General features: G+C 38.3%; 1 protein-coding gene across 3 annotated transcripts in view; it reads left to right on the forward strand.

The window, feature by feature from the left end:
- Positions 1–27,649, forward strand: part of LOC136875787 (leucine-rich repeat protein lrrA) — a 129,157-nt gene that overhangs the window by 98,204 nt on the left and 3,304 nt on the right. For 2 of the 3 annotated variants that reach the window (XM_067149383.2, XM_067149385.2), the window contains one exon: positions 12,447–12,526. The exons of the other annotated variant lie outside the window; for it this stretch is intronic. In XM_067149383.2, the coding sequence (XP_067005484.2) occupies positions 12,447–12,526 (80 nt within the window). The remainder of the gene's footprint in view (positions 1–12,446; positions 12,527–27,649) is intronic. 3 annotated transcript variants of the gene reach the window in all.

Consider the following 27,649-nt stretch of genomic DNA (forward strand, 5'->3'; position numbering starts at 1 on the left):
GCAAAAGCCTGTTAAACACATCTTGAATATTGTATTCTCGAGACGATTTTCTTGCATGACCCTCCCTATATCGTGCAATGTGCTTATGTCTTGCCTCCTGCTCTTCTTCACTTAGCATATCTATTGGCAGGATGGCCGATTCAATTATACTTCCTCCATGTATAAGGATCTTGTGCACAGTGGATGGAAGGGATTACCATGGATGTAACTCAAGATACAGATGTGTCATGTCTGCAGTAAAGTTATCAAATTTATCAACATCAACAGAAGTCCAGTTGATATGGCATGCAGAATCACAGCAAATCTCTTGATTATTTCTTCACTGATTCCGGTAATTCTAGCTGATTTGACTGGGTCACGAAAGAATCTTCGAACAGTATTCCCGTCATTGGAATTTCCTACTCCTCCACATCTAGGCTGATCAACGATTAGACCCATTTCAGACTGAAATCGTGCTACTATCTGCTTCTTCCTCATAACAACTTTGACCTTGTCTTCGGGTTTTATAATTTGCCATGCCTTTACATCAAGTCGGTAGGCAACACGCAGAAGGCCTTCAAAAAATCTAATGTATGGCTGACATTATCTCTTTTTGATCTTAACTGAATATCGTTCATGGTTTTAGGTGTAGCTCCACATACATAACATTCACTCAAACAATGCCAGACTTTACCATCAACCATAGTCAGGGCAAAGTCAGTTATTACATTAAAATTCACGTCTTCAACAACAACTAGTGGGAACCAAAGATTGTATTTGTTCCTCAATACAACAAACTTCTCTCTTACACATGTTTGATGTCTCCTTTTCCTACAGGATCTTGATTGGACGACAAAATGTTGGAGAGAAAGGACGAAGATTTTGCCATAGAACCCTATTACTTTTACCCCCATTTGAAACGCAGTGTAACTGCAAAGGCACGAAAGAAATAACAAATATATCTGAGTCACTTAACTCTATTTTCCGACTGGAATTTTTGTTTGTAAACACTTTGATTACTACTACTGTCACAACCCCACTTGAACACTGCTTTTACCATATCTTTTTCTTTAATACAAATAACATCAATTTGCACACTTCCAAGTCGATGAATTATGTGATCTACAAGAGCCTGCAATGTTACTTCAGCAGAGATGTCTGTCATCTTGAGAGCTGCCTTTGGAGGGTAGCACATCAGTTTTGTTTCTCTCACAACATTATAGGTTGGATAAATGTCACTGTTTCTTGCTTTTGCCCCAACTCGTATGTTGACATACCGTCTCTTTGAAAACGTATTACTTATCTATCAAAAGCCTTGAAGCTTCTTCTGCACTATAATGCATGGGAGGCACTGATGGTGATTTGAAAGCTCTCTCACACCTCGTAGCCCTTTGCGGCGATGATTCCACAATATCCTTAAGAATCCCTGCAGCATCCCTTTTACCAGTGGACCTAAGTGATACCTTCACAGCCAATACAAGTTCTTCATGAGATTTCTCTTCTACTAAATGCTGGATATGTCTGCGTTTTGTTTTTTCTCCACTTTCAGTAAAAAGTTTCCTTGTTTTCCCCATTCTTGAAGGATCAGGTTTCGCCATTGCAACTTTTTCGTCTTTATTAAATAATTGTACTTCTCCATCTAGCCATGCACTGCATTTGATAAGAAAACGATCTTTCTTTCTACCACACTGCTCTCATTTTATACCAAAATTATACTTAAAAGCACTTAGATTTTTAATAGTCCTTAAAATGTCCTTAGAAGAGTTATCAAGGTTATATTTGTGCACTATAAAATTATATAATGCTTCAGTAGAAGCCTTAATACACAATACCTCCTCAAAGAGTTTCCAGCTTTTCACAACACACCGCTGCTCCTGCGGAGTTAGTTCTGTAAACAATATTATATTTATCAAAACAGCACAAATATGCACAACATTTTAAGGATGGAAATTGAAGAACACACTATAGGCTATATGTTGTGGTCTTGAATAAGGCTGAATTCTTACAAGTTTTCTTTATAAGCCTACGGGAATTTAATGAATTTGACAGTGATCATTACTTTCTCATTGGTCACAATTGACTCTGTGTAACTAATATAATTCTGATAGTTATTTAGACATTAAATATGTAAGTATTTACCCATTGTGACAACCTAATACTAAGGTTACACTAATGCGTTTCTTCTTCACTGTGTTATCACAAAGAGAGTTCCTTGTCAACTAACGCATCAAGAGGCGCGCTATCGGAAGTGCTGATGCATCACAACTTCAGTGTTTATTTTATCTTGATTTATGACAGTGAAATTCAAAACAAACTCAGGCTAATGTAGTTCAGACAGTGGTAAACAAAATGCATAGGGTAAAATATTGTTTCAATTAACTTCCCAAAATGACTTTTGTCCAGCTAGGTATGATTCCTGGCCCACTGTGCGCCATATTGATATAATTGCCATCAATCGGAGACAAAACAAAGCAGAAATCATTGACCCTACAATAATGTTTGAAGACTCTGTTTTCCAGCCAGATGACGTAGATAAAGAAAAACTGGATATATATACACCAACAATACCCCACTTCCAGAGAACCTACAGCGTCAGGAACATAAGAGTAAGAGGACTGCTTCTGGGTGCTAGAGGGACCATACCCAGAAATTTTGTCGAATGACGGCAATCGTACAGACTGGGGAGAAATCTTCAAGACAAAATTGTTACAACGATTATAAAATTCTCAGTGGCAATAATGTGGAACAATTTGTATGAAAAACATAGTATTTAATTTCATCCTGACAGCATAAGAAATGTTCATATTCATCAGTACATTTATATTTCTTTTTGACACCAACAATTCAATTTTTTCTTTCAAATTACTTGTGAGCTATTCTGTGTCCTTTGACAAACACGTATTGATGTCAGAATACATGAATGAAAATTGCTTGCCTGGATATACTGTATAACTTGTACATGTTAATGGAACATTTACAGCAAGACGTCCATGGCACTCCTACATCAAGCACAATGCAGCTGGGCAGATTAAAGTCGGGATTTATATCCATTAGTGATGCATTTGCAGCCATCTCTATTCTTCTTTTTTTTTTCACTTTGTTAAAGAAATTTTTTAAGATGAAAGTGATTCTTCTGGCATTTTCTCCTCACAGAAGATCATTCTTATTTAGTGCTCTTTGCTTACGTTGTTGAACCTGGTAAAAGGAAATGGAAGATTTTGTAAATTGTCTTGTGGGCCTGATTAGCTAGATGTTAGGCCCCTTAAAATTACAATAATCAGCATCATGGTGTCAAGTGCACAACAGATGGTATATATTCACTTTATGTTGATCTTGATTCCTTTATCAATTTCATCAAGGGCAGTTTGATAAATAGCTTCAGAATATAAGTTGATCTCGTCGGTAACGTGGTCTCCAGTATTGATGTGAGCTGTCTTGATTCCTGTATAGCTTCTTGATGATGTTAGCATCTCTACTCTCTAGTCTAATATGCATATGCAGTATTATGTTTATCGTTGTCAAAAGCTTTTCAGAATCAAGTAAAGCAAGCAGAGATTATTTGTTGTTGTTGTTCAAGATATTTTTTGAACTATAGTGGAATCCCATTAGTATGTTCCTCAGTAACATGTTTTCCCGTTAATCACATCGAATTATAGAAGTCCCGGTCCCAAAGCACTAAATTTTATGTAAAATATTGCTCTAGCACGTTTTCGCACTCCTGCTTACTACGTTCACATTTTGACGTTCTTCATTCAATATTTTGGCCAGTGCTTGCACATTTGTCAGTCCAGTTGGACATGCAATGTGTGTTAGGGTGAGAGAGAATGCTTAATTACCATTACAGACAGCTAGCGCCGTGCATTTTATGTTGTAAACATTGGAACATGCCCTGGAACATCGACAGACTTGTTTCATGACGTCATACATGTTCGATTTTCTCCGCTAGCATTTGGAAACGAGTCGAGAGAACGGCCATGGTCTACCTTCACATCGCTTCGTATTGTACAGTATTATATTACTTAAGTCTTGGGACTAGTTTCAGCCACTTAGTGGCCATCTTCAGCCAAAATTAAATTAAACAGAGTATGTGATAACTAAAACATATGTATACAAGACAAAAAGAATGTTGCAGGAATAATTATAATATTAAAATACATATAAAACAAAAATTATGGTTGTGATCTTCTTCTTACTTAACACTAGAAAGACGGAATGAGTCGCACTACCTAGAAAGACGGAGGGGTTAAAAATGACCCTCGAGTGACATATAAGTTTTATTCTATTATTTGTGAATACAGATGTGGGGGTATATTTTCTACAATGAAAATAAATATCAGTGATCTTCCTGATTGAATACTTATTAAATATTATGTTCTAAACCATACATGTGTATCAAAAATTCAGTTATGAATAGATGTAAAATCAACTAAAAGTCACAATCAGGTATTATATGGATACAAAATGAAAGTCTCTTGTGTGATTAGTTTTCTATTTTCACGAACCTATGTATCCATATTAAGTACATCCTTCAGTGGTCTGAAGAGCATGTTATGAAGTACAGTATGTCAGTGAATGAGTGTATTGTCAACCTCAAAGCTAACAGACATTCTACACAGGTGATGATTTTCTCTTTTCCAATACATCTGTTGCAGACAATCTTTTTGCATGCTTTACACACATGCCCACCTTTCATGTTCTTCTTGCATTTGTTGCACACTTGACATTTCCTGCGTTTTTGGCCAGATTAATGTTCAATATCACTATCATCATCGTCTGCAGTATCGGTCCTTTTATTTCTAGTCTGGGTGTTTGCTGCAATAAATTCCTGAGCAAGTTGTAGGAGAAAGTATCTTTGCGAGATCTTGATATTTGTAACCTATTTGTACAACATCCAAGCGTTTATTGCTGCTAATTAGATTATTGTGTTTTGAACATTTACTGAATTGCTACGTTATGATACATTGTTAATTTTTTGCCTGTATTCAATGTGCTAGTTGTTTTAAGATCTTCGAAAATTGGCTGATGATGACACTTAAAATGTGTTGAAACCGGTCCCATTAAACAGGTTGTAACTACTTCTTACCATCTTATTACGGAGTATTGAAAGGTGGATCCTAACCTATTATATTGTACATCTTATTACTGAATGTGTGTAATGGCCATCTGGCGTGCAACTGGGTTGATGGTATACTTTCTGGCCATTTGGTCCACATCGTCGACTCCCTACTTAGTTCCATTGTAACATGTTACGGTGTCGGTTTTCTTCTTTCTGTCCGTTCCCACCTGGACATCTGGATGAAGTGAACTGAGCACATGTACATTCTTACAGAACTTGCCTTGATAAATACTCGAAAATTATGTTGTTCCTTTTTAGAACTCGTGCTCAGGAAGTTTTCACCTCCGGCGGAACATCACACCTGATTTATTGTACCAAGAAGACTGGTTCCCTAGGACTTCAGATTTTCAGCTAGCTGCAGTGATGCCAAAGAAAAAAAAAACTGTCGCAAGTTACATTTCTACCCTTGTTTATGAAAGGGGCATTTAACTTCTTAACAACATAATCACCCAAACGCACATTTTCAGGGCACTGTTCATCCCTTCCTAGATAAGGAAATACATTCAAGATGTATTTCGATTCTTTATCCATGGCCGTCCAGAATTTCTGCCCATATTTGTCAGGCTTGGGTGCAATAAATTACAAAAAGTGACAGCGAGTTTTGCTGGAGATCAGTTGTAATCCAAGCTCCAGGTTTATAGGGAATCTGATCATTTGAAAAAAAACCTTTCCCATACTTCTGATATCAGGGCAAACGTTTTGGTTTTTTCTCTGAGGATCTGACATCGAATCTCAAGAATCTCAAAATTTCTATAAAATGATCTTGGTACATAGCATTCTTATACAATTCAAGTCCCCACTTTTTGGACCAGAGTGATTTCAGATCCAGAGTTCTTGCACAGGTTGCCCCCATGAGCATACCATATACCTAGAAATTCATCAAGTTCATCCATAGTCACAGACCAGTTCTTACATTGTAGCTGCCTTTCAGCCTCTGTTTCCGTACATTTACGCATGTTTTTGAGGATAAATTCATCCATGAAGAGTCTTTATGTGCTTGTGATGCACCCATCAACAATATTTCGTTTTCCATGTGGTGCTGGATCTGACTTGCCCCCCGGTCATCTTTACTTACTTCCTGCATAGAAACTATTATATCGTCTGGTCTCAAACACCTTCTATGCTCCATATTTGAGGAATCATTCACAAAACAGCCACAAAAAATACCTCAAAAAACAAACTACAACAAACTGCTTATAATACAGGTTTCACAAGCTCCTTACTGCGAATGGCAGAATGGCGGGTTTGTTCTAACCTTGATTCACGTTGGTGGAGTGGGGAGGGGGTAAATAGGTAAAGGTAGCAGATGGAGTGGAGTGGGGGAAGAAGCTAATAGTCTGCATCACGCATAGGAAACAAATTAGAAGCAAGCTGTTAGGGCTGGGGCATCCAAATTTTAACGACAGCAAATAAAGCCTAAGTGATGAAAAGTCATATAGTCCGAATAAAATCTAGATAACTTATGGCAACGGCAGAGTGTTGAGTTCATAAAAGGGTCAAAAGTGACCCCCTCCATCTTTCTAGTGGTAAAGACATCATATTATGACAAGAAGATCACAACCATAATTTTTATTTTATATGTATTTTAATGTTATAATTATTCCTGCAACATTCTCTTTGTCTTGTATACATATGTTTTAGTGATCACATAATCTGTTTAATTTTATTTTGGCTGAAGATGGCCACTAAGTGGCTGAAACTAGCCCCAAGACTGATGTAATATTATTTACTTGATATATTGTGTTGAAAAGGTGGACGCTATTGTCAATTTATTTCTTATAATTGCACTTCAATACAGAACAAAAATGAAATTTGTAGCGTATAATTGTACAGTATTAGACTGATTGGCATTCAATTGCTGTTTGAAGTATCATCTCGTTGAATTCTGTTTTGGTTGTCTTCAGACATTGGTATTGCTCATTAAGTACTATGAGTTTGATTTCTGTTCCACACCAACAGTATGAATCTTCCTATAGCCGTCAACAACCTCATTTGAGTAGTGTTGGTTCAGATCATGTCACTTCGGCCAAGGTTTAAGTGATTGCCTAAGCTTGGTGCGATAGCAGTCGAGAGCCCAGCTCAGTTTAGCAGTGAGTGTGCTCCCTGTAGTGTCATCTATTCATTCAGTGACGATAGCTTGCCGTATAGTGATATAGTGGATCACAAATATGAAGCGTGTGGATGTAGCACAGAAGTTAAACATTCCTCTGTCAACTTTAAATACACTTGTTAGCAAACGTAAACAGATTGAAACTGCTTTTGAGGAAGGGAAAAGTGCTCAAAGAAAACAATCGCCAGGGTCAGTTTCCAGAATTAGAAGAAGGTGTTCTAAAGTGGTTTGTGCAAGCACAAGCTTCAAACGTGCCGGTAGATGGTACTGTGGTTCGAGCTCAGGCAACACTTACTGCACAGAAGATTGGACTTGATTTTAAAGTATCTAATGGCTGGATTGACAGATTCAAGAATCACAGTTTACAGTTATGTGCTAGGCGAAGCTGTTGCTACACTGTGTGGAAGCTATTGAAACATGGAAAACTACAACACTTCCTGCAATTTTGAAAGACTACACTCCTGACAATACTTTAAATGCAGATGAAACGGGGCTGTTTTCTCATCTTCTTCCAGAAAAAAACATGGATTTTAAGGGCGCGATGTGTCACAGTGGCAAACTTAACAAGGAAAGGCTTACAGTTCTCCTGTGTTGTAATGAAAGTGAAACCGAGAAGTTGGTACCACTGGTTATTGGAAAAGCACGCAATCCATGATGTTTCAAGAATGTGCAATGTTTTCCATGCAAGTACACTTCGAACACTAAAATGTGGATAACTTTCGCAGTATTTTAACATTACTTACGCGTGCAAGCCTTGGCGTAAGAAACAGGAAAATTGCACTCTTCGTTGATCAATGCCCGTCTCATCCCGCAAATGTTTCTAATTTGAGAAACAGAAGATCATTTTTCTCCCAGCAAACTGAACCAGTAAGCTACAGCCATTACTGTAGAACAAGGCATAATATGCTGCATGAAGCAGAAGTATCGTAAGAGGTTGGTACAGAGAAGATTGGCTGCAGTGGAATCGACGATGAGAAAAATCACCGTCTTAGATGCCATGCATTTCATTAAGGCTGCCTGTTGATTCTGTGGAGCAAAACAGTATTCGGAAATGCTTCAATGCAGTCAGCTTTGGTCGTGTTCGCGCTGATGACGTCACACTAGGTGATTTTTCTGAGAGGGAAGACTGGCGCTGAATAGCATGAGAGGTTACTTTCGAAACATACATCAACGTTTATGATGATGTTCCTATGTGTGAAACTATGACAGTAGATGAAATACTTGAAGAACAGAAGATGCTAAAAGCGTCAGTGCAGGATAAAAAGAGGACCATTGATACGTGCTCAGTGCAAGAAACACATTGAAGCAGAGAGAAATTGAACACCATCAGATGCAGATATAATTTGATTTACAATGGTACTCACAGAACAGATAGAGCCTGCCTGGTGACCATGATTATTTAAGTGTCAAATCTGTATGGTCTGACACCATGGTTACCCGATTTGAGCCCCATTCTTTAAAAAAGTGTTCACCGTCAGAATGTTGGCCAGCATGGTAGGAGAGGTGGTGATAGACAGTTTCTAATCACTAGATTGCATGCCAAATGCCTGGATTTAATTCCAAACCTCTCCGCAGTGTTCATGAGGAGTGAGATTGTATGATGCTTTTGATGGTAATTTGTCTGTCGGACGGAGCTGTTAAACCTTGAACAGACCCCTTGGTGCTGTTCGACAGGAGTAGATTATGTGCGGACACCAAGTTTCACCCTCTCCCTTCCTACTATCATAATATATTACATCATTCATTTCATCCTGTTAATTGCTCTGATGAGATTCATGTTAGGAAGGGCATCTGGTCATAAAAACCTGCTATAAAGATCATCTCGCTTCATGCGTGAGCCCATAGAGAAACAGGACACAGAGCAAGAGATGATGTTGACATTGTAACAATAAAATTAATCAGTTCTGTCTCAGAAGTCCAGTGATATAACAACTCTTTGACAAACTTCACCTACATCAGTGCTGTAAGATAAATCCATTTCTTCAGTGGCTGCATCGTGGAGAAATCTCTACTGGCAATGACCAAAGTTGCCTTCTGGGCAATGCTCCTTGTCAAAACAGCCAATGTGCCTCCAGGAAACTACCTCATTATCACTGGTAATTTCAACTTACTGATCTTTTCTGTTGTTCTTCATCTTTAAATACCCTTTTCATTGTATGTCGTTTACCTATTTTTGGTTTGAATTTTACTTTTATGTTTTTCAGTTTCTTTAAATTTTCTGTTTTGATTTGCAAATCATCCAGAGTTATTTCTAGTTCTTTCATGTCCTCTCTAATTTCCTTAATCCATCCTATTTGTGACATCAGATTCCAATGTTCCTCTATAATTTTTCTTGGTACAGTATTCTGATTTCTGGAGTCCTCATAATGTGACCCAGAAAAAAAAAAAAGAACTCCTCTTCTTCCGTATAGTATCTATGATGGGCTCCAGTTCTCTGTACACCACTTCATTTGGCACTATCTAACATTGCCCATCTTTTTGATGCTTCTCTCTACTTTTAGGATTTTGTCGATTTGTTTCTCTGATTTCGCTTCTGTATGTACTGACGTTTTTACAGCTCTAACTGCAATTGTCTTTTTCACAAGGCATAAAGTTAAAGGTATATAGATGCAGACTAGAATATACATTCATCATGTCTGTAATGCTGTACTAGAGAGAATTTCTTGCTGTATTTGTCTTTTGTCTTCTTTAACATTATTAACCCTGGAGAGGGCATGCAAAAGTAATCCTGTGAGGAGGCGCGCATGGTGTTTTAGACCGGATCATGAAGAAATAGCGCAGATTAAGCAAAAACTATGTTTATTGTTACAGAACTAGTAAATAATTTTGCACGAACTTGTAAATAATGTTCAAAGGTATTTTGACAATATAAAAAACGGATGTTAAACAATTGATATTCATTCTGCGTCATCACTTTCCGTACTGCACTGAACACAGGTCATTGCCGAGTGTTCTTTGTAGCTATGTCACTGGCATACACGGCATCTAGTCTTGGGTTTTTTTTTTTTTTTTTTTTTTTTTTTTAATTTCCCCTATTGCAGTAGGCGAATGAGGGCTGCTCTTCTTAGACAATCCTAACATTTAGCGAATGTTCCTGTTTTAGCCCCGTTGGGAGAGTTTGAATACCCTTCTTGCAAATATTTCACGCATAGCTGTTGGTTTAGTTCTTTCAAATAATTACTCGTTTGAATGTTAAAGTTACCTTTCGCATGCTTGTAAAAAATAAACAAATTAATTCAAGTAATGCTCAAGATAGTAAAAAACAAAGTCATTGGCCAATGGTTGCTTGTGCGTGAAACTGAGTAACGCTCTTTATAAGTCTTTCAATTTCTCTTTCCCTGTTTCTGTCCATGATGCGTTGGACTTCACTAAATATGAAGGCACTATTTTACACGAAAATAAAAAACAAAACTGACACATTCTTGGTATATTAACTGAAAAAATAAACTTAACTCATAAACACGCATACGTAATGGGGCGCACCAGGAGTTTTAGACCAGGTCCGTCAAGCAGTGCACTTTGGCTGAAACTGAGGAGCATGAGGGGTGAATTGTTTACACACACTGATAGTGGACGGGCCCAATGTCAGGTACCGAGGGATGGAAGCTAGCGGCCCACTACGTTAATAACTATAAACATTTATCTCTGAACCCGGTCGAAAAGACCATGACGTACCGTCTCCAGGGTGTAACGTGCTCCTGCCATAACCCTTCGATCTACGTTTTTACAAGCTTCTGGAAACATCCTCGCATCTGCGCCTCTATATACTCTGCAATATCTACGTTTCTACTGGACTATATGCCTTCTACTATCATTATTATTATCTGCTTTTGTCATCTATACCTCTCCGTATCACGTCACCTAAACCTTCTAGAATAGACTGGTCTTCGCTTCCGGACGTGTATATATTGGACTGCCTCGCCTGTCCTAGCAGACTGGCATCAACTTGTGTGTGTGTGTGTGTTAGAGAGAGAGAGAGAGAGAGAGAGACACTCTTTCTTCGCACGGCTTACTGTGCGACGCAGTTTCCATTTCCGTCCAACTGGAAAACGCAACATCTTCAGATCCGGATGAGCTAAAACACTTCACATGCTTATTGTTGGAAAACTTTAACTTAGCCTTTCAGGTGTGTTGGGTGTTAATACACTCTTGATTTCAAAAGCCTTGATTCACGCCTTAATTTTTACTACTTTCTACTCATCAAAAATAATTTTTTTAACATACTGGAAATTATTGATGTGGACTGAGGGTAAACATCGCCAACAGAATTTTCCCAAGCTTTGAAAGTTGGGCATTATTTGGCGGATGAGCTTTCTCCAGTATCGCGCACTCAGAGTCCAAATTTTTCCTTTCATGTCCTTGTTATTTTTATCCTCCTCCTTTCCCTCCCCTTTCTCTTTCACTTGGTTCATTAGGTTTTTATATAAAAACGCCCTGGAGGTGTTTGATTTGTAACTGTGGCCGAATATTATAATCATCACAGAAAAAAGACAGTTGCTCTAGTTTTATGTCTATTTCCCTGGGAAGAAAATCATCTGAGATGATCATGTATGAAACATTATTTGTAAACTGTAACAAAGTCCTGCGTAATAGTTCCTTTTTACCTCTATCTTATTTGTGAATTGTTAACTCTCTTCTTAAGGGAAGTTTAAAAATCATTTTGATGATTTATGTCCAGAGTTTGTTTCGGACCTATTTTGCTCCTATGTTAATCAGCATGTATTCTGCCAAACTTACTATTCCAATACAGTTGTTTATCTAAAACTATCGTATGGTTTGTTTTTTTTTTTTTTTTTTTTTTTTTTTTTTTTTTTTTTTTTTTTTGGTACCTACCACGGGAAACCTCTCCCACTATCCCCCCCCCAGTACTGCTTCCAGTCACTCTGCTTGTTCTCTTTGGTTGATGCGATCAACTTCTTGGGGCAGTATTGCCGTTACTTTGAAAACTGTTTTGTCACTTCTAACAGCAGTGATCGAAAATATACCATGCAGGAAACATAAAACTTACGTTGTTTCAGTGAGATCGCCACTGTGTAATTATGTCTTATTTGTATTTGAACATTCTATCTCCTTTGATACTGAGCTCAGTGCCATGCTTCTTATTATTGTTAAGAGAGGATGGTTAGCCAGTTGTACTTCCTGTTAGAAAAGTAATCATCTCACCGCCATGCTATTTTATTGTTTTAATTTTTATTAACTCATAGATCTATTCAACACTAATTGTTTCTGTTTATTTTCCAGTGAATTTATTGTCTCAAAGTGTGAAGAGGAAGAGAACTGGGATGTAACTGATGATCCAGACAATAATTTTGATCCTAATTGTAAGTAGCAGGACATTTTGCAATCCTTGAGGTAGTACATTCTGCACTGATTAGTACATAAAGTTATCTATTGTGTTTTATTTCAATTAATCTACATATTTCTACTGTTAACAATTACAGAAACACATTCAAACAATCAGAATGTTCATATAAGTGCTAGTTTTATCTGCACAGGCCATCTGATATGTCAGACGCTATGCACTCGGTTCAGTACATCAACACTAGTTACTCAGCATTACATTACACAATAATGTTGCAAGCTAAGCACTGTTAGAAAGCTGTCCAATTTTCACTTAAAATGTACCTGCTTTTTGCATTGTAGACTTGTCTACAATACTTTGTATGCAACTTTGTTTACTTTTATGCATTTACTGATTATGATATCCGTGCAAACATTTCAAGTGAAGTTTAACCATACATTTACTGCACGTGAAATTAATTTTCCTTTGCAAAGGTCACATCTTTCTGTATCAATTAATAGCAGCCAGTGACTCAATCCATCTCTCTTTCATTTTTGTAGGAAACATCTTTCCCTGGTGAGATTGCTCTCCATTCATTTATAGTAGGGTTACTGCAGTGTAATGATGAAACATCAGGTGGCCCTCAGAAAGGTTAGGTTGTGCTTTGCGATGCAGCAGCCGAGTATTCACAACACACACACATCCAGAAAATATGAGAATATCAACCACTGCCATTTTGTCTGCCTCGTGTGATGTGGTCAAACTGATCCACTCTTTCAAAGCCTTTATTGTAGGACTTATTTTTTCCATTGCCCTCATAAATATCAATAACATGATGGGAGATCTGGGGATCGTGCAGGCCATAAACCTCCTACTAATTACCCTACCTTCAAAAATTTCCTGAATAAAATTTAATTATGCTGCGGCTGTATGTGCGGTGGCGGAATCGTAGTGGAAATATTGAGACCATTATTCAATATTGGTCAGTTGTTCAATGAATGGTATGAATTTGTTATTCCTGTAACATTCTGCATTAACAGTATCTGCAAAAAAGTATTGGCCCTATTATCTTATATCATACCTGCCAACTTTCCCGATTTAGGCGGGAGACTCCCGATTTTCGACAGTTTCTCCCGCCTCCCGATTATTCTACTATTTCTCCCGATTTTAGCTTATTTTTTTGTGAACTTCAAACATTTGTTTTCAGATCCCGCCTTTTCAGCTTTGTACGCCAGTGGCCGGAAGTCCTTCGCTCATTGGCCGCTTTCAAATAAAATATCGACGTTTATTAATACGAGAAATGCGCACGAATGTGCGATGTTTATTGAAACCTGTATATCGCGACGCGTATATCGATCGTCAATCTCTCGTTCTTGCGTGCTATGTTCGTGTTCATTCATTCGCGTGTTCGCATCAGTCTAGTCAATTCTGGGGATTAGTTGCGAGATTTTTGGAGTCGGTTTTAGTAATATTAGTGGCAGAATTAAAAGATAGAGACTAGTGATTTTTCTAGTGATTTTAGGGGCCATTTGGAGACAATTCTGGCACACGTGTGGAGCATGAGTTCATACTATTTTCGGAAGGCTTATCAGCGACCGATCATCTATCATACCGCTCACATACTACCTGTGAGGGAATAGAGATGTGTAATTTTTAGCCTTGTAGCCTCGTATAGCAACAGTCGGGTTTGAGGCAAGTGTTATAATAATACCATAGCACTCCTGTATTGTTTGAAGTTGTAGTGACAATGTTCTTAATTGTTATTAGAAGGGGTATTGAATTGAATGTGTGATTATGGGAAAGCCGTCATATCGTATGTACAAAGTTAAAGAATCGGACTGAGTGAGCTGGTGGCGTGCAGTTAGGGGCGTGCTGCTGTTGGCTTGCATTCTGGAGATAGTGGGTTCGGACCCCACTGGTGGCAGCCCTGAGGATGGCTTTCCGTGGTTTCTCTTTTTCTCATCAGACAAATGTTGGGGCTGTGCCTTACTTAAGGTACCTTTCCTATCTAATCGTCGCTATAAGACCTATTTGTTACGGTGCTAGGTAAAGCAGATTGTAACAAAAATAAAAATAATAAAAACTTAAGAAAAACCGTTTTATTGGTACGTAATTTCAGAAAGTTATGTGTAAAATCGGTATAGGCCTATATCAGCAAATACAGTACATGCAACCTTCGTTGTCTGCTGTCGAGGAGCTGGAAAAAGAAGAATTATTTTTCTTCTGACTAGGTACGTGAATTTAATTTCTTAAATGATTAGGGCCTAATTATCATTGAAATAAAGTGCAACTGGATTATGGTAGTTAATTTGATTTAGCGACTTTTAATTTAGAATTTGGTGACTTTTGGCTAACACTGGTTAGCAACACTGGTTCGGATGCTTCTGTTATAGAGTATTCTGTCATATATTTGTGTTCTGTTCAGTGTTGTTCTGTCCTGTTCGGTTTGATGCGTGCATGCGTTTCAGCGAAGCATGTCCAGTATTTATTGACGTTTTTATAGTGGGCTGAATGTTATTTGCTTTCCCGAATCCCTGAAGGTGGTTTGTTTTCGTGTTAAGTGGCTGTTTATAGATTATAATGCAAATTTTCGTCATATTGTAGTGTTTTTGCTTGGTGTTTTGAATTTTCACTATGGCCAAGAAATACAATTCTGTTTTCCTGAAACAGTTTTCGGAACAGTTTCCGTGCATTATTGAATCCAGGAAAGGTCCATCTTTTGCATTTTGTACTGTTTGTCGATGTGATATTTCTGTATCACATGGTGGAAAAAGTGATGTTTCGAAACACATGGAAACAAAGAAGCATCGAGAAAACGTCAAGTGTATAGACAGTAATACAAAACTAAATTTTGCTGTTAAAATTGAAAGTGATCGGGTGATAAATGCCGAATGCTTGTTTACATCATTCATTTTGGAGCATAATTTGCCACTTAATTGTGCAGATCATGCAGGTCACCTTTTCAGAAAAATGTTCCCGGACAGTGATATTGCAAAGAAATACGGCTGTGCAAGAACAAAGACTGCTGCAATTATTGGAGAAATGGCAAAGAAAGAGAAGAAAGAAATAGTAGAAACTTAGAAGAAATGGCCATTTTCTGTTTCAACTGATGGAAGTAACAAAGGAGATCGTAACCTCTATCCCATTGTTACCGTATATAATCAGAAGAGACAAAAAATTGAAAGCTGCTTATTGTCTGTACCTAACTTGAAAGGGGACTCTACTGGTGCGAATATAGGTGCCCTTCTTCTCAACACCCTGAAAGAGTGCAATATTCCACGCAATAACTGTTTAGCCTTATGTTGTGATAATGCACCAGTAATGGTTGGAATGAAGAATGGAGTTGCTGGTGTGCTGAAACATGATATGCCTGATCTCTTTGTTGTTGGTTGTCCCTGCCATTTGTTAAATTTGGCTGCAGAAAAGGGAGCATCATGCTTGCCATTCAGGATTGATGATTATTTCTACAAAGAAGTACTAAGAGAAAAGAGTGAAACAATTTCAGGAACTGTACAATGCCGAGACTAGGAAAATTTTAAAGCATGTGTGCACCCGTTGGCTTTCTTTGGGCAAATGTTTATCCAGGTTGTTGGAACAGTGGCTGCCTTTGTCCAGTCTGCTCAATTATGAAGTAAAGTCTGGTAAGACAGGTCAGCTTGGAAGTCTCGAAACTTACCATATTCCTAAAATGAAACAAATATCAGTAGAAAGTGCTGCCTCTTCAAGGAAAAGAACCAATGAATCACCAGTCCCAAGTTCTTCTTCACCCACAACTAAACAGGATTCAAACATTAAGTGCAGTCTGACCCGTGAAGAAAGAATTTTTATGTTCCTGTCATCAAATTTAAATAAGGCTTTATGTCTGTTTTTATCAAATGTTATTCTTACATTTGATAAACCAAATGTAATTTTGCAGTCAAGTGTGCCTCACATCCATTTACTGCAAGATCTGCTGCTGGACACATTAAGGAATTTGATATCAAAATTTGTACGACCTTCAGTGGTTAAATCTTCCTCTCCTTTGGAAGTCGATTACCACAGCAGGGTAAACCAGAAGAATAATTGTGACTTGTTCATTGGTAGTTGCACTTCCCAATTCGTAAAGCATCTGAAGCATGACGAGAAGGAGGAATTTTTCTCATCAGTTCGGAAGTACTTCATTGCCACATGTCCACAAGTTTCCATTGAAGAATGAAATGCTGAAGAATGCGACCGTTGCACGAATTACATCTGCATCCGAGGCTTCATTTTCTTCTGTGATGTATTTTGTGGCTAAGTTTCCAGTGTTACTGAATGCAGACGCAGGTGAAGAGCAGGAAGCCATGGATGAATTACAGTCCCAGTTCTGTGCATTTCAGATAGATGATATACCAGATGAGATCTTAATGGAAGAAAGAATTGATGTGCATTGGTCGATGGTGGGAAAATTAAGAAGTGGTGATGGGAGCCTAAAATATGATAGATTAGTTCGTGTTATTCTGGGCATTTTAACAATTCCTCACAGTAACGCTGAATGTGAGAGGATATTTAGTCAGGTGACTAAAACACGAACACAGTTCAGGTCATCTATTGGTGATGAAAACTTGGAGAGGTTGTTGACAGTAAAATCAAGGCTACAGGGCAACTGCTTTCAACAAATCTTTGACAGTGGGTTTCTCAGACAGGCAAAATCTGCCACTGCTTCTTCTTTTAATCAACAGCAATTTTCTACTGATGGAGAAGCTTCTGTAAATCAATAAGATGGAAGGTAGGCATACCATATATGTTCTTATACATTTTTTGGTGTTGTGTATTTATACCATATATGTTCTTATAAATTTTTCGGTGTTGTGTATTGAAGTATCACTGAATACAAATACATATGTGAGAGTAAGATATTTGTGGATTTAGATTCCATGCTGGAAATATGTGTTAATTTAAATGTGGACATGATGCATGGAATTTCTACGATAATGTATGTATTGTGGACGACATGTAGAATACGCAGTTTTGACCAATTGTATCTCCTGATTTTTCCTGATTTTCGTATCAAAATCTCCTGATTTTTGGTTTTGTAAAGTTGGCAGGTATGTTATATACATTCACCACTCACCAAACTCTGATTTTCTCGTTATGTAATAGGATTTCTTGCACTAAATATGACGATGTAAATGGAACCATACTTCATCAGAGAAGAATATTCAATTTGGATCAGATGGTTCTATTTTTTTATGTCACACCGACACAGATAGATCTTATGGCAACGATGGGATAGGAAGGGGCTGGAAGTGGGAAGAAAGCAGCCATGGCCTTAATTAAGGAACAGCCCCAACATTTGCCTGGTATGGAAATGGGAAATCACGGAAAACCATCTTCAGAGCTGCCGACAGTGGGGCTCAAACCCACTGCCTCCTGGATGCAAGCTCACAGCTGTGCGCCCCTAACCGCACGGCCAACTCACCCGGTATTTGGATCATTTACCCCATCATTAACCTTCCTGAACATCCAGCTACAAAAAATGTATTGCAAGTAGTCCACTTCATGACCGTATCGATGAGTATAATCAACAAGAATAATTCAAGAATCGCCTAATCGATACTTTATTTTTTGCGTTGGCCAAATTAAATAAACATTATCACTCACAGAACATGTTTCGACCACTTAGTGGTCATCATCAGCTGTATAAGGAAACTTAGATGAAAAATATTAGACAATAAGCACAATCGGTAATCTTTAGGTTATGGAAAAAATATTTGCTGTGTTGATTGTTTGACTGGTAAAAGTTCTTTGGTATCTTTTTCGTTAAAAATGGTGGTCATCTGGTTAGGGCAGCTTGCCTCATGTTATATATCATATCTTAGAAAGATGTTTAATCTGCGCAGCCTTGGGAATCTGTGTAGTAGCGATGTGACGCAGTTTGATTGTTCGTGCAATCCATAGGAGAAAAGGGAAGTGGAGTTGCGTCGTCATCTAGTACGTCACGTGAGGGAGGAGGGAGACTTAGCTGTGCTTCCGTAATGTCGTGCTTGATTATTTCACTTGTGCGTCTTACTTGTCTTGGATTGACAGAGGCGCTGGCCTTCTGACCCCAACTTGGCAGGTTCGATCCTGGCTCAGTCCGGTGGTATTTGAAGGTGCTCAAATACGTCAGCCTCGTGTCGGTTGATTTACTGGCACGTAAAATAACTCCTGCGGGACAAAATTCCGGCACCTCGGTGTCTCCGAAAACCGTAAAAGTAGTTAGTGGGACATAAAGCAAATAACATTATTATTATTATTATTATTATTATTATTATTATTATTATTATTATTATTATTATTATTATTATTATTATTATTATTATTAAAGTTAGTTTGACGATTTTTATTAATTTGGGATGAAGACCGTATGAATGAGGATTTTTAAAAGTGTGGGTATGTGGATATTATCATATGTTTTTCTGAAATCTATGAATGAGATAAATAGCTGTTTATTTCTTCACTTGTAATATTCCCTTATCAGTTTCAGTCTGAGAATTTAGTCTGGGCATCTTCTGTATGTGCGAAATCCTCCTTCGTATTCTCCAAGTTGTGGTTTCAGAGAGTTTTTGATTCTGTTGTAAATTATAAATCTTTACTTAGTATAAAATAAAGTCTTTGATCCTGTCTGTCTGCCTGTCTGTCTGTCTGTCTGTCTGTCTGTCTGTCTGTCTGTCTGTCTCTCTGTCTCTCTGTCTGTCTGTCTGTCTGTCTGTCTGTCTGTCTGTCTGTCTGTCTGTCTGTCTGTCTGTCTGTCTGTCTGTCTGTCTGTCTGTCTGTCTGTCTGTCTGTCTGTCTGTCTGTCTGAAGATAAGAACAGCCATTCGTGTAACTTTTTAGCTTACATTGGCTAAACTTGAGGGTTAGAATTGTTCAGCATAATATGTTCTACAAAAAAAGTCTCCGACGTGTATATCTGTCTTTAACGCATAACCCACTGGAACTGTTTTTATGTTACAGTTATGATTTAAGTGAAGCAAGTCAAAGAAAAACGAGGCATCTGTGTGCCTTTGTAGCTTACGCTGACTAAAACGTTAAATATACATCTGTTGTATGAGGGTAAGAATTGTTGGAAAATACCAAGCTGGTTTCCGAAAGGGCAGGTCATGCATGGAACAGATATTCAACCTTAAAAGCATTCTGAGAACAAGAACGATAAGGAGTCAGGACACCGTTGTCATCTTGGTTGACTTCAAAAAAGCATACATCTTGATTGATACAAAGCTAAAGTGTCTTAGAGGAGTTTGGAATTGACAAGAAAATGAGAGAGATCATTAAACTAACACTGACAGACACCATCTCGAAAGTCAAGTTCTTAGGAGAAATCTCCGCTCTGTTTGAAATAACGACAGGGGTCAGACAAGGAGACAGATTATCCCCTATCCTCTTCAGTATCGTACTGGAGAAAATAAGAAAAGCTGGGAAGAAGCTCTGAAATTTGAAGGAATAAGTGGAATACACCTGGGGAAGAAAGCACACAACCTAGAAATCAAGTGTTCAGCTTTTGCAGATGACCTTGCCATCTTAACCAGAAACCAAAAAGACCTCAAAAGATGCTAGAGAGCCTGCATAAAATCGCCAAAAAAGTGGGTCCCTAAGTCTCCTATGAAAATACTGAATATATGGAGTACAAGCACCAAAGTGAGAGGTATATGGAGGTAAAACATGGCAAGATTAAAAGGACAGAGAAGTTCAAATACCTGGGTGAATGTATCCAACTCAATGGACTGGATAAAGAGACAAACAAGATAAGAGCTAGAAAATTAGATCTGGCCTACAAGCTAACACAAAACAGGTATAACAAACTGCCAATATCCTACAAGGCCAAAATCCCACATTATAACTCGGTAATAAAACCAGATGGATTATACACTTCAAAATGCATTATTTTAAATAAAAAAGGGGAGCTGCAAGAACTCAAAAAGAAGGAAAGGAAGATTCTGAGGAAAATTCTGGGACTACAGAAGTCTACTGATGAAACTTGGAAGAAAAGGAGAAATGAGAAGCTCTACAAGTACACAGAAAAGATCACAGACACAGTGCGGAAACGAAAGCTGAAATTCTATGGACATCTAGTAATAATTAATTTTGTGTGGCTATTTCTACCCGGGTGCAGCCCTTGTAAGGCAGACCCTCCGATGATGGTGGGCGGCATCTGCCATGTGTAGGTTACTGCGTGTTATTTTGGTGGAGGATAGTGTTATGTTTGGTATTTGAGTTGCAGGGATGTTGGAGTCGGCACAAACACCCAGAGTACGAGCCAAGGGAATTAACCATTTAAGGTTAAAATCTTGACCCGGCTGGGAATCGAACCCGGGATCCTCTGGATCAGCACGCTAACCACTTAGCCATGGAGCCGGACGGACACCTAGTATGAATTAATGACAGACAGCTGACCAAAAGGATCTTCAAATACGTCATGGGGTTAAAGGCCACCTCCAAGTGGGTAGAAGAGGTCAAGAGGGGTGCGGAAGAAGTTGGAATTACACTAGAGATGATCCACAGGAGAACAGTCAACAGTCTAAAACCACTAAAATAGAGGCCCGAACGGATCATTTACAAAGAGGAGAGAAAGATAAGAAGCGAACGAATGAAGAGGTTTAGGGGAGAGAAGAGAAGAAAGGCCAAGAAGCCTTAATTTCCATGCGATCCATAGATGGCCAAATGGGGGATTTGACAAAAATAGTCTGTGATAGCATAGTCCGCTATAACTTTTTTTAAATATTACAGTTTGCCGTAAAAATAAGTCAAGTTTAAAAACAACTTTTCAAATTAATTAGTTAATCCTTCTCAAAATAAATTGTTTATTTCCCTCAAGTAACTAATGTAGATTAAAGTGTAATTTATATAATGTTATTTTCGTTTATAGTTTCAGAGATATCATTGTTTTTTGTTTTTTTTTTGTTTTTTTTTTCCGCGCAATCTCCATTCTGAAATATGGAAATGTAAATCACCAGCTTCAAAATGACTTAGTAGATTGTGAGTCAGCGCATGAGCTATCAACAGCTCCAGCCAGCATTCATTGAAGATGCTACCATAGAATAACTAATAGTTTTGCTGTGATTTTTCATTATGTATATAAAATCTATGATAACCCATCGTGCCAAGGCAGGAAGCGAATCTAGGTCATAGTAGGTACATTGCATTAGAAAAAGTGTGGTTATCGTGTAACATTGAAACTGACCAACAAAGGGATTCTCGAATGTCACAGGAGAGAGAGAGAGAGAGAGAGAGAGAATGAGTTCACAAATGTAAGAAATTTATTTACTTTCCACCTATTCAATACAACTCAGAAAACATGTTGCTTTCATGTCATAATTCTACTCAAGAACCTATGTTGAATAGTTAATTAACAACTTAATGAGGGCTGCTGAAATGTAATTGATTATCTTCTTCTGTTGAAACATATTCTATGTTGATGGTGTGCTTCTGTTGTTAGAATGTTCAGATGTTAGTTTACTAGTTGAAACGGGCTGTCAAACTGTGGTAGCTGTCCATTGTATACAAGCTCTTTAATAATGTTGGACGGTTGTCTTGTTGTGTGAGAGGGTTTTGAAATGCTGGCTGATTGGACAGCTTAACATTAATAATTTATACCACAGTTTGACAGCCCCTTTCAAGTAGTAAACTAACATCTGAACACTCTAACAACAGAAGCACACCATCAACATAGAATATGTTTCAACAGAAGAAGATAATCAATGACACTTTAGCAGCCCTCATTAAGTTGTTAATTAACTATTCAACATAGGTTCTCAAGTAGAATTACGACATGAAAGCAACATCTTTCTGTGCTAGGCACACTATCAACACAGAATATTGCTCAACGGAAGAAGATGGACTAATGACATTTCAACAGCCACATTTTGTAGGCTCAGAACCTGTATGTGGGATTTCCTATGGACAAGCCCAACACTACATAGGAAAATGGGTACAAAAGAAACAAATAGAAAACTGGAAAAATACTCCAGGATGCAGGCTTGCAAAGGAACTGATAAAAGGACCAAACAAGAAGCATACTAAAGAACTGTTTATACTCAGCAGAGAAAATATAAGATGGGTAGTAGGACTGTTGACAGGAAACTGCCATTTGAAAAAACACCTACATAGAATTGGGGTAATAAGAGACAACATATGTAGGCAATGCAATGAAGCAGAGGAATCTGCTGAACACATACTTTTTGAATGTGAGGCGTTGGGTAGAATCAGACTCTCCGCTTTAGGACTACCAGGGGAAGAGAGAGAAAAAATCCAAGAAGACCCAATAAGAACAATCGGCAGCTTTGTGAAGGGAGCTGGTATATCTAGGTGGTAATGAAGGAAAAACATGATAGCAAAATATCTTAGAGGTCGATGCTAATTAGGAACTAATATTTAGAGGCACCATGAAGAGAAGAAAAGAAGAAGAACAAGAAGTGGTTCTTTAATAAATTGTTCAACATTGGTGCTCAAGTTGAACTACGACATAAATATAACATATTTCTGGGCTAGTTACAAACTAAAACAATTAGAACTTATTCACTATCTTTTGAATATGACTATACCAAGTACGCATGCCAAGGTCCAATATTACAAAAAATGACAGAGTTGGAATGCATTTCCTATTAGTTTTTATATAATCATTTGTACAGAAGAAGATGGTCTAATGACTTTTCAACAACCTCATTAAGTTGTTCTCTAATAAATTGTTCAACATAGGTGCTCAAGTAGAACTACAACGTCGTCGCCATAAGACCTATCTGTGTCGGTGCGACGTAAAGCCCCTAGCAAAAAAAAAAAAAAAAAGAACTACAACATAAATATAACATCTTTCTGGGCTAGTTACAAACTAAAAAATAAAATTAGAACTTATTCGCTACTTTTGAATAAGACAAAATCAAGTACACATGCCCAGGTTAGTTTGCATATAATCATTTGTATGTTCTATACTCACTTTCATCATTTTGTAACAATATTTTTAAACTTTCATAGATATTCAACATTGACCATGGCTCAAGGCCATCAGTATTGTAATTTTTACTTGTAGCTAAATCAAGTTACTCATATAATGACAGCTTTTTTAAGTGAAGTTTTTTAATGTATAGAATTTTGTATTAGATTTTAGATCAATTTTAACCAGGTACCTGATATGGTTTGAGATAATGATACGGCTGGTGATGCCCCATAGCAAAGGGCGAAACATGTACCAATTCTTATTTTAATGAGAATTTAACTCTAACTTTAACATGTTGAGTTGTATTGAATAGGTGGAAAAGAAATAAATTTCTTACATTTATCATAAGATTACTTTCAAAACAGATTCCCAATGATTTTCATTACTTGTAATGAGTTCACAAAGACGAAAAGAGTCATCTTTCTCCAAATTCACTGCCTAGGTTCAAGAATATTACTCAGTATGCACAACAGTCGATAGTGAAGAAGGTATTCATTACCCCACAGAATTTCTAAATTCTTTGCATTCCTCCAGCTTGCCACCACACAAGCTGATTTTGAAGGTGGGGATGCCTATTATATTGTTATGCAGTAGAGTGCAGTTGTCCTATTTAAAATTAATGATGTTAGAGGATTAAATTTGCAAGGTTTTTTTCCTTCGTTGTACTTTCAGTTTAGTTGAGAAACCACTATATTATTAAAAGATTGTGCTTTGAAGGTTTGTGGTCTGTTGGAATGATGATACTAGTAGTCCTCCCCGTTCTTGACCTTGTTTGAGTCAGCCTATTTTAATCCCTATGATTTCTTCAGATTAGCCTTTTGATTTCAAATAAGTGCATTTCCTGGTAAGAGTCTGATTTGGCATGACAATAAACAAAGCACAGTGTCCGGTGTAGGCTACCTGTCAAGAATTTGTCGTCCCTGCATGTCACCTCCACCCATAAAGCTTCACTATCAGTTTCCAAGTATCCTAGTTGGACTGTTGTAGTTATGGTTGTATAGCCAGATGAACACCACCTGCAGACATCCAGCTTGTATCCTTCCTGAAAACAAGTATGGTTGGGTAAATACTTCATCGTTATTAGTTGCACTGCAAGCCAAGTCTCACAGACACTCATGACTGATGGTCCAATATTGGCAATTAATACTTTTATCTCTTGTTGTTTCCTCTAACACATTATTAAGCAGGGTATTTCCTGTGCCAAAGCACTTCAAAGAACGAGTCTAATGGTATTGGAAGGTAACACATCCAGCACTGCCAAGACAAGTCACCTTTAATTTTTTGGTGATCAGCTGGAGAAATTTTGGCATAGGTCTTTTGCATGGACATTTCACACAACACACACGTCACATACTGCAGATTGATACGGCCCTTAGAACAACAAATTTGTGTGATTTACCTTGTATAATCTGTTTATAGTGTGTTCTGTCATTGTAATTAGCTTTGCACTTGTCTTTTATTTCTCCAGTAATCAGTATTGCTTGAACTGTAGTCCTCTCGTTAGTACTGTTTTAGTTTTAATTTTCTGTTCTGAAGTTGGCATACCTTTTAACACAAGAAGGACATGCTTCTGACGACAGCAGGCCTAAGCGTATTCCTTTAATTCCATCCCTTACCCCGCTGTTCCGTTAACCGCTCCCTTCACTCACGTAGGTGCTACAGCAAACCCAGGTCCTCTTTCAGCCGCTACTATCTTGAAGGAAACCGTGGAACAATTTCCAAGAGCTCTTAATGTTTGTCACTGTAATGTGCAGTCTTTGCTCCCCCAAATGCGCATGGATGAAATGCATAACCTATTTTCTTCGAGCCAGTTCCATGCAATTCTTATGTCTGAAACGTGGCTGAACAGCAAGTGTCTCAGTTCAGCTGTTGACATAGACAGGTACGTCCTTCTACGAAATGACTGCGAGGGGAAAGGCAGTGGGGGGCTGGATGCTTATGTTGCCAGAGACTTCAACCCTCAAGTAATTAGCCATTCACCTTCACAGTATGAACGTAAACCAGAGGTTTTGCTGTAGAGATAACACTGTCTAGAACGAAATGCTTGCTAGGAGTGGTTTACAAGCCTCCAAAAGTAGGGTATTTGACCGACCTTGAGACTGAAATACTAAACCTTCTACCAGAATATGAACACGTTATTGTAATGGGCGACTTCAACACAAATTTGTTAGACAGTACCGCAGCTTCAACTCGACAGTTTCGTAACATTTTCAAAGCATGTAACATGACAATTTTACCTCTCGGACCAACCCACCACATTAATAGCAGTCAAACCCTTCTCAATCTAATAATAACAAACAATTCAGCGAAAGTCCTGCAACATGGACAGACGTCAGCCCCGGGGCTATCTGGACATGACATAATCTACCTGTCCTACCAATTACAAACTCCGAAACCAAGGTCAAAAATATTATCATTCAGGGATCTCAGACGAATTGACGCAGATAAATTAGAAGAAGATGCTCTTTCCGTGCCGTGGATGGAGATAAATTGCGCCAACAGGAAATGGTCTCAACATCTAATAACCTAGTAACGCAACTCTACGATCGGCACGCCCCAGTGCATACGGGAAAAGGTTCCAGAGCTCCTAAACCGTGGATAGATGACGAAATTCACCACTTAATGGCTAAACGAGACGCTGTTCATAGACGGTACAAGCACTACCCAACGGAAGTGAACCACCAGACTTATAAAACACTGTGTAATAAAACGACCTCTAAAATTCGAAGCGCTAGACTACGTTATGCCCACAACTTGATTAGACCTGACGTATGCCCTGTAATGATGTGGATATCTATGAAATATTTTGGCATCAATAACCAGAAATCTAACGATGAACTAAATGTTAACGTAGATGAATTAAACGACCAATTCATCTCGCCAACGGGAATTAATCCGGTCGTAAAGGAGAAAACTATTAATACATATGATAATACGCCATCTCCACAAAGTGATCAATTTTACTTCAGTCACGTCACACCGCAAGAAGTGATTGACTCAATAAAATGCATCAAGACCCGGGCTAGGGGCGTAGATAATATAGGCCATGAAATGCTCATGAAAATTCTCCACCACATCATTTATCCATTGGTGAATATTTTTAATTACTCACTGCAACAGGGGACTTTTCCAGAAATATGGAAAATGGCCATAGTTCGCCCGCTTCCGAAAATAAGACTGGCGAAGAACGTCGGTTACTATCAGCCGATTAGCATCTTATGCATATTGTCAAAAGCTTTAGAATTCATAGTTCACAAGCAAATCACCGACTATCTTATTCAACACAATCTTCTTGATATCCACCAGTCCGGCTTTAGACCAAGACACAGCACTTGCAGTGCATTAACACATGTGACGGATGACATAAGGCAAGCTATGGACAACAAAAAAACTGACAGTTCTAGCGTTATTGGACTTTAGTAAAGCTTTCGACACTGTTGACAGGGACATACTTATAACCAAACTAAACAGTTTAAATTTCTCCGCGAGTACACTCCAGTGGATCAGATCCTATCTCACCGGTTGCCGGCAGTGTGTACCTAATAACAACAATGAATATTCAAATTACCGAGCTCGATAGCTGCAGTCGCTTAAGCGCGGCCAGTATCCAGTAATCGGGAGATAGTGGGTTCGAGCCCCACTGTCGGCAGCCCTGAAGATGGTTTTCCGTGGTTTCCCATTTTCACACCAGGCAAATGCCGGGGCTATACCATAATTAAGGCCACGGCCGCTTCATTCCAATTCCTAGGCCTTCCCTACCCCATCGTCGCCATAAGACATATCTGTGTCGGTGCGACGTAAAGCAAATAGCAAAAAATAAAATAAATTAATATTCAAATTGGCGTATGGTTGACGTAGGAATACAACAAGGATCTGTACTGGGCCTCCTATTTTTCTCTTTGTATGTAGATGGCATATCTTCCGGATTAAAACACTGTAAATACCACTTATACACTGATGACCTACAGGTATATATACACAGCAAACCCGAAAACCTACACTCAGAAACACGTCACCTGAATGAAGACTTGATGTCCTTAGATATATGGGCCAGAAATCACGGATTAAAATTAAACCCATCAAAATCCCAGGCAATCCTGCAGCACCATGTGTTTATCTCTTCTTATACACAGAACAGCAATCTACACGAAATCAATCACCGTTACCGCAGCCCGACAATGGAATCTCTTACCAGTGGACGTCAGAAGCATGTCCAGCAGCTTAGCTTTTAAA

The sequence above is a fragment of the Anabrus simplex genome, chromosome 6 (assembly GCF_040414725.1).
Source record: "Anabrus simplex isolate iqAnaSimp1 chromosome 6, ASM4041472v1, whole genome shotgun sequence".
NCBI classification, from domain to species: Eukaryota; Metazoa; Arthropoda; class Insecta; order Orthoptera; family Tettigoniidae; genus Anabrus; species Anabrus simplex.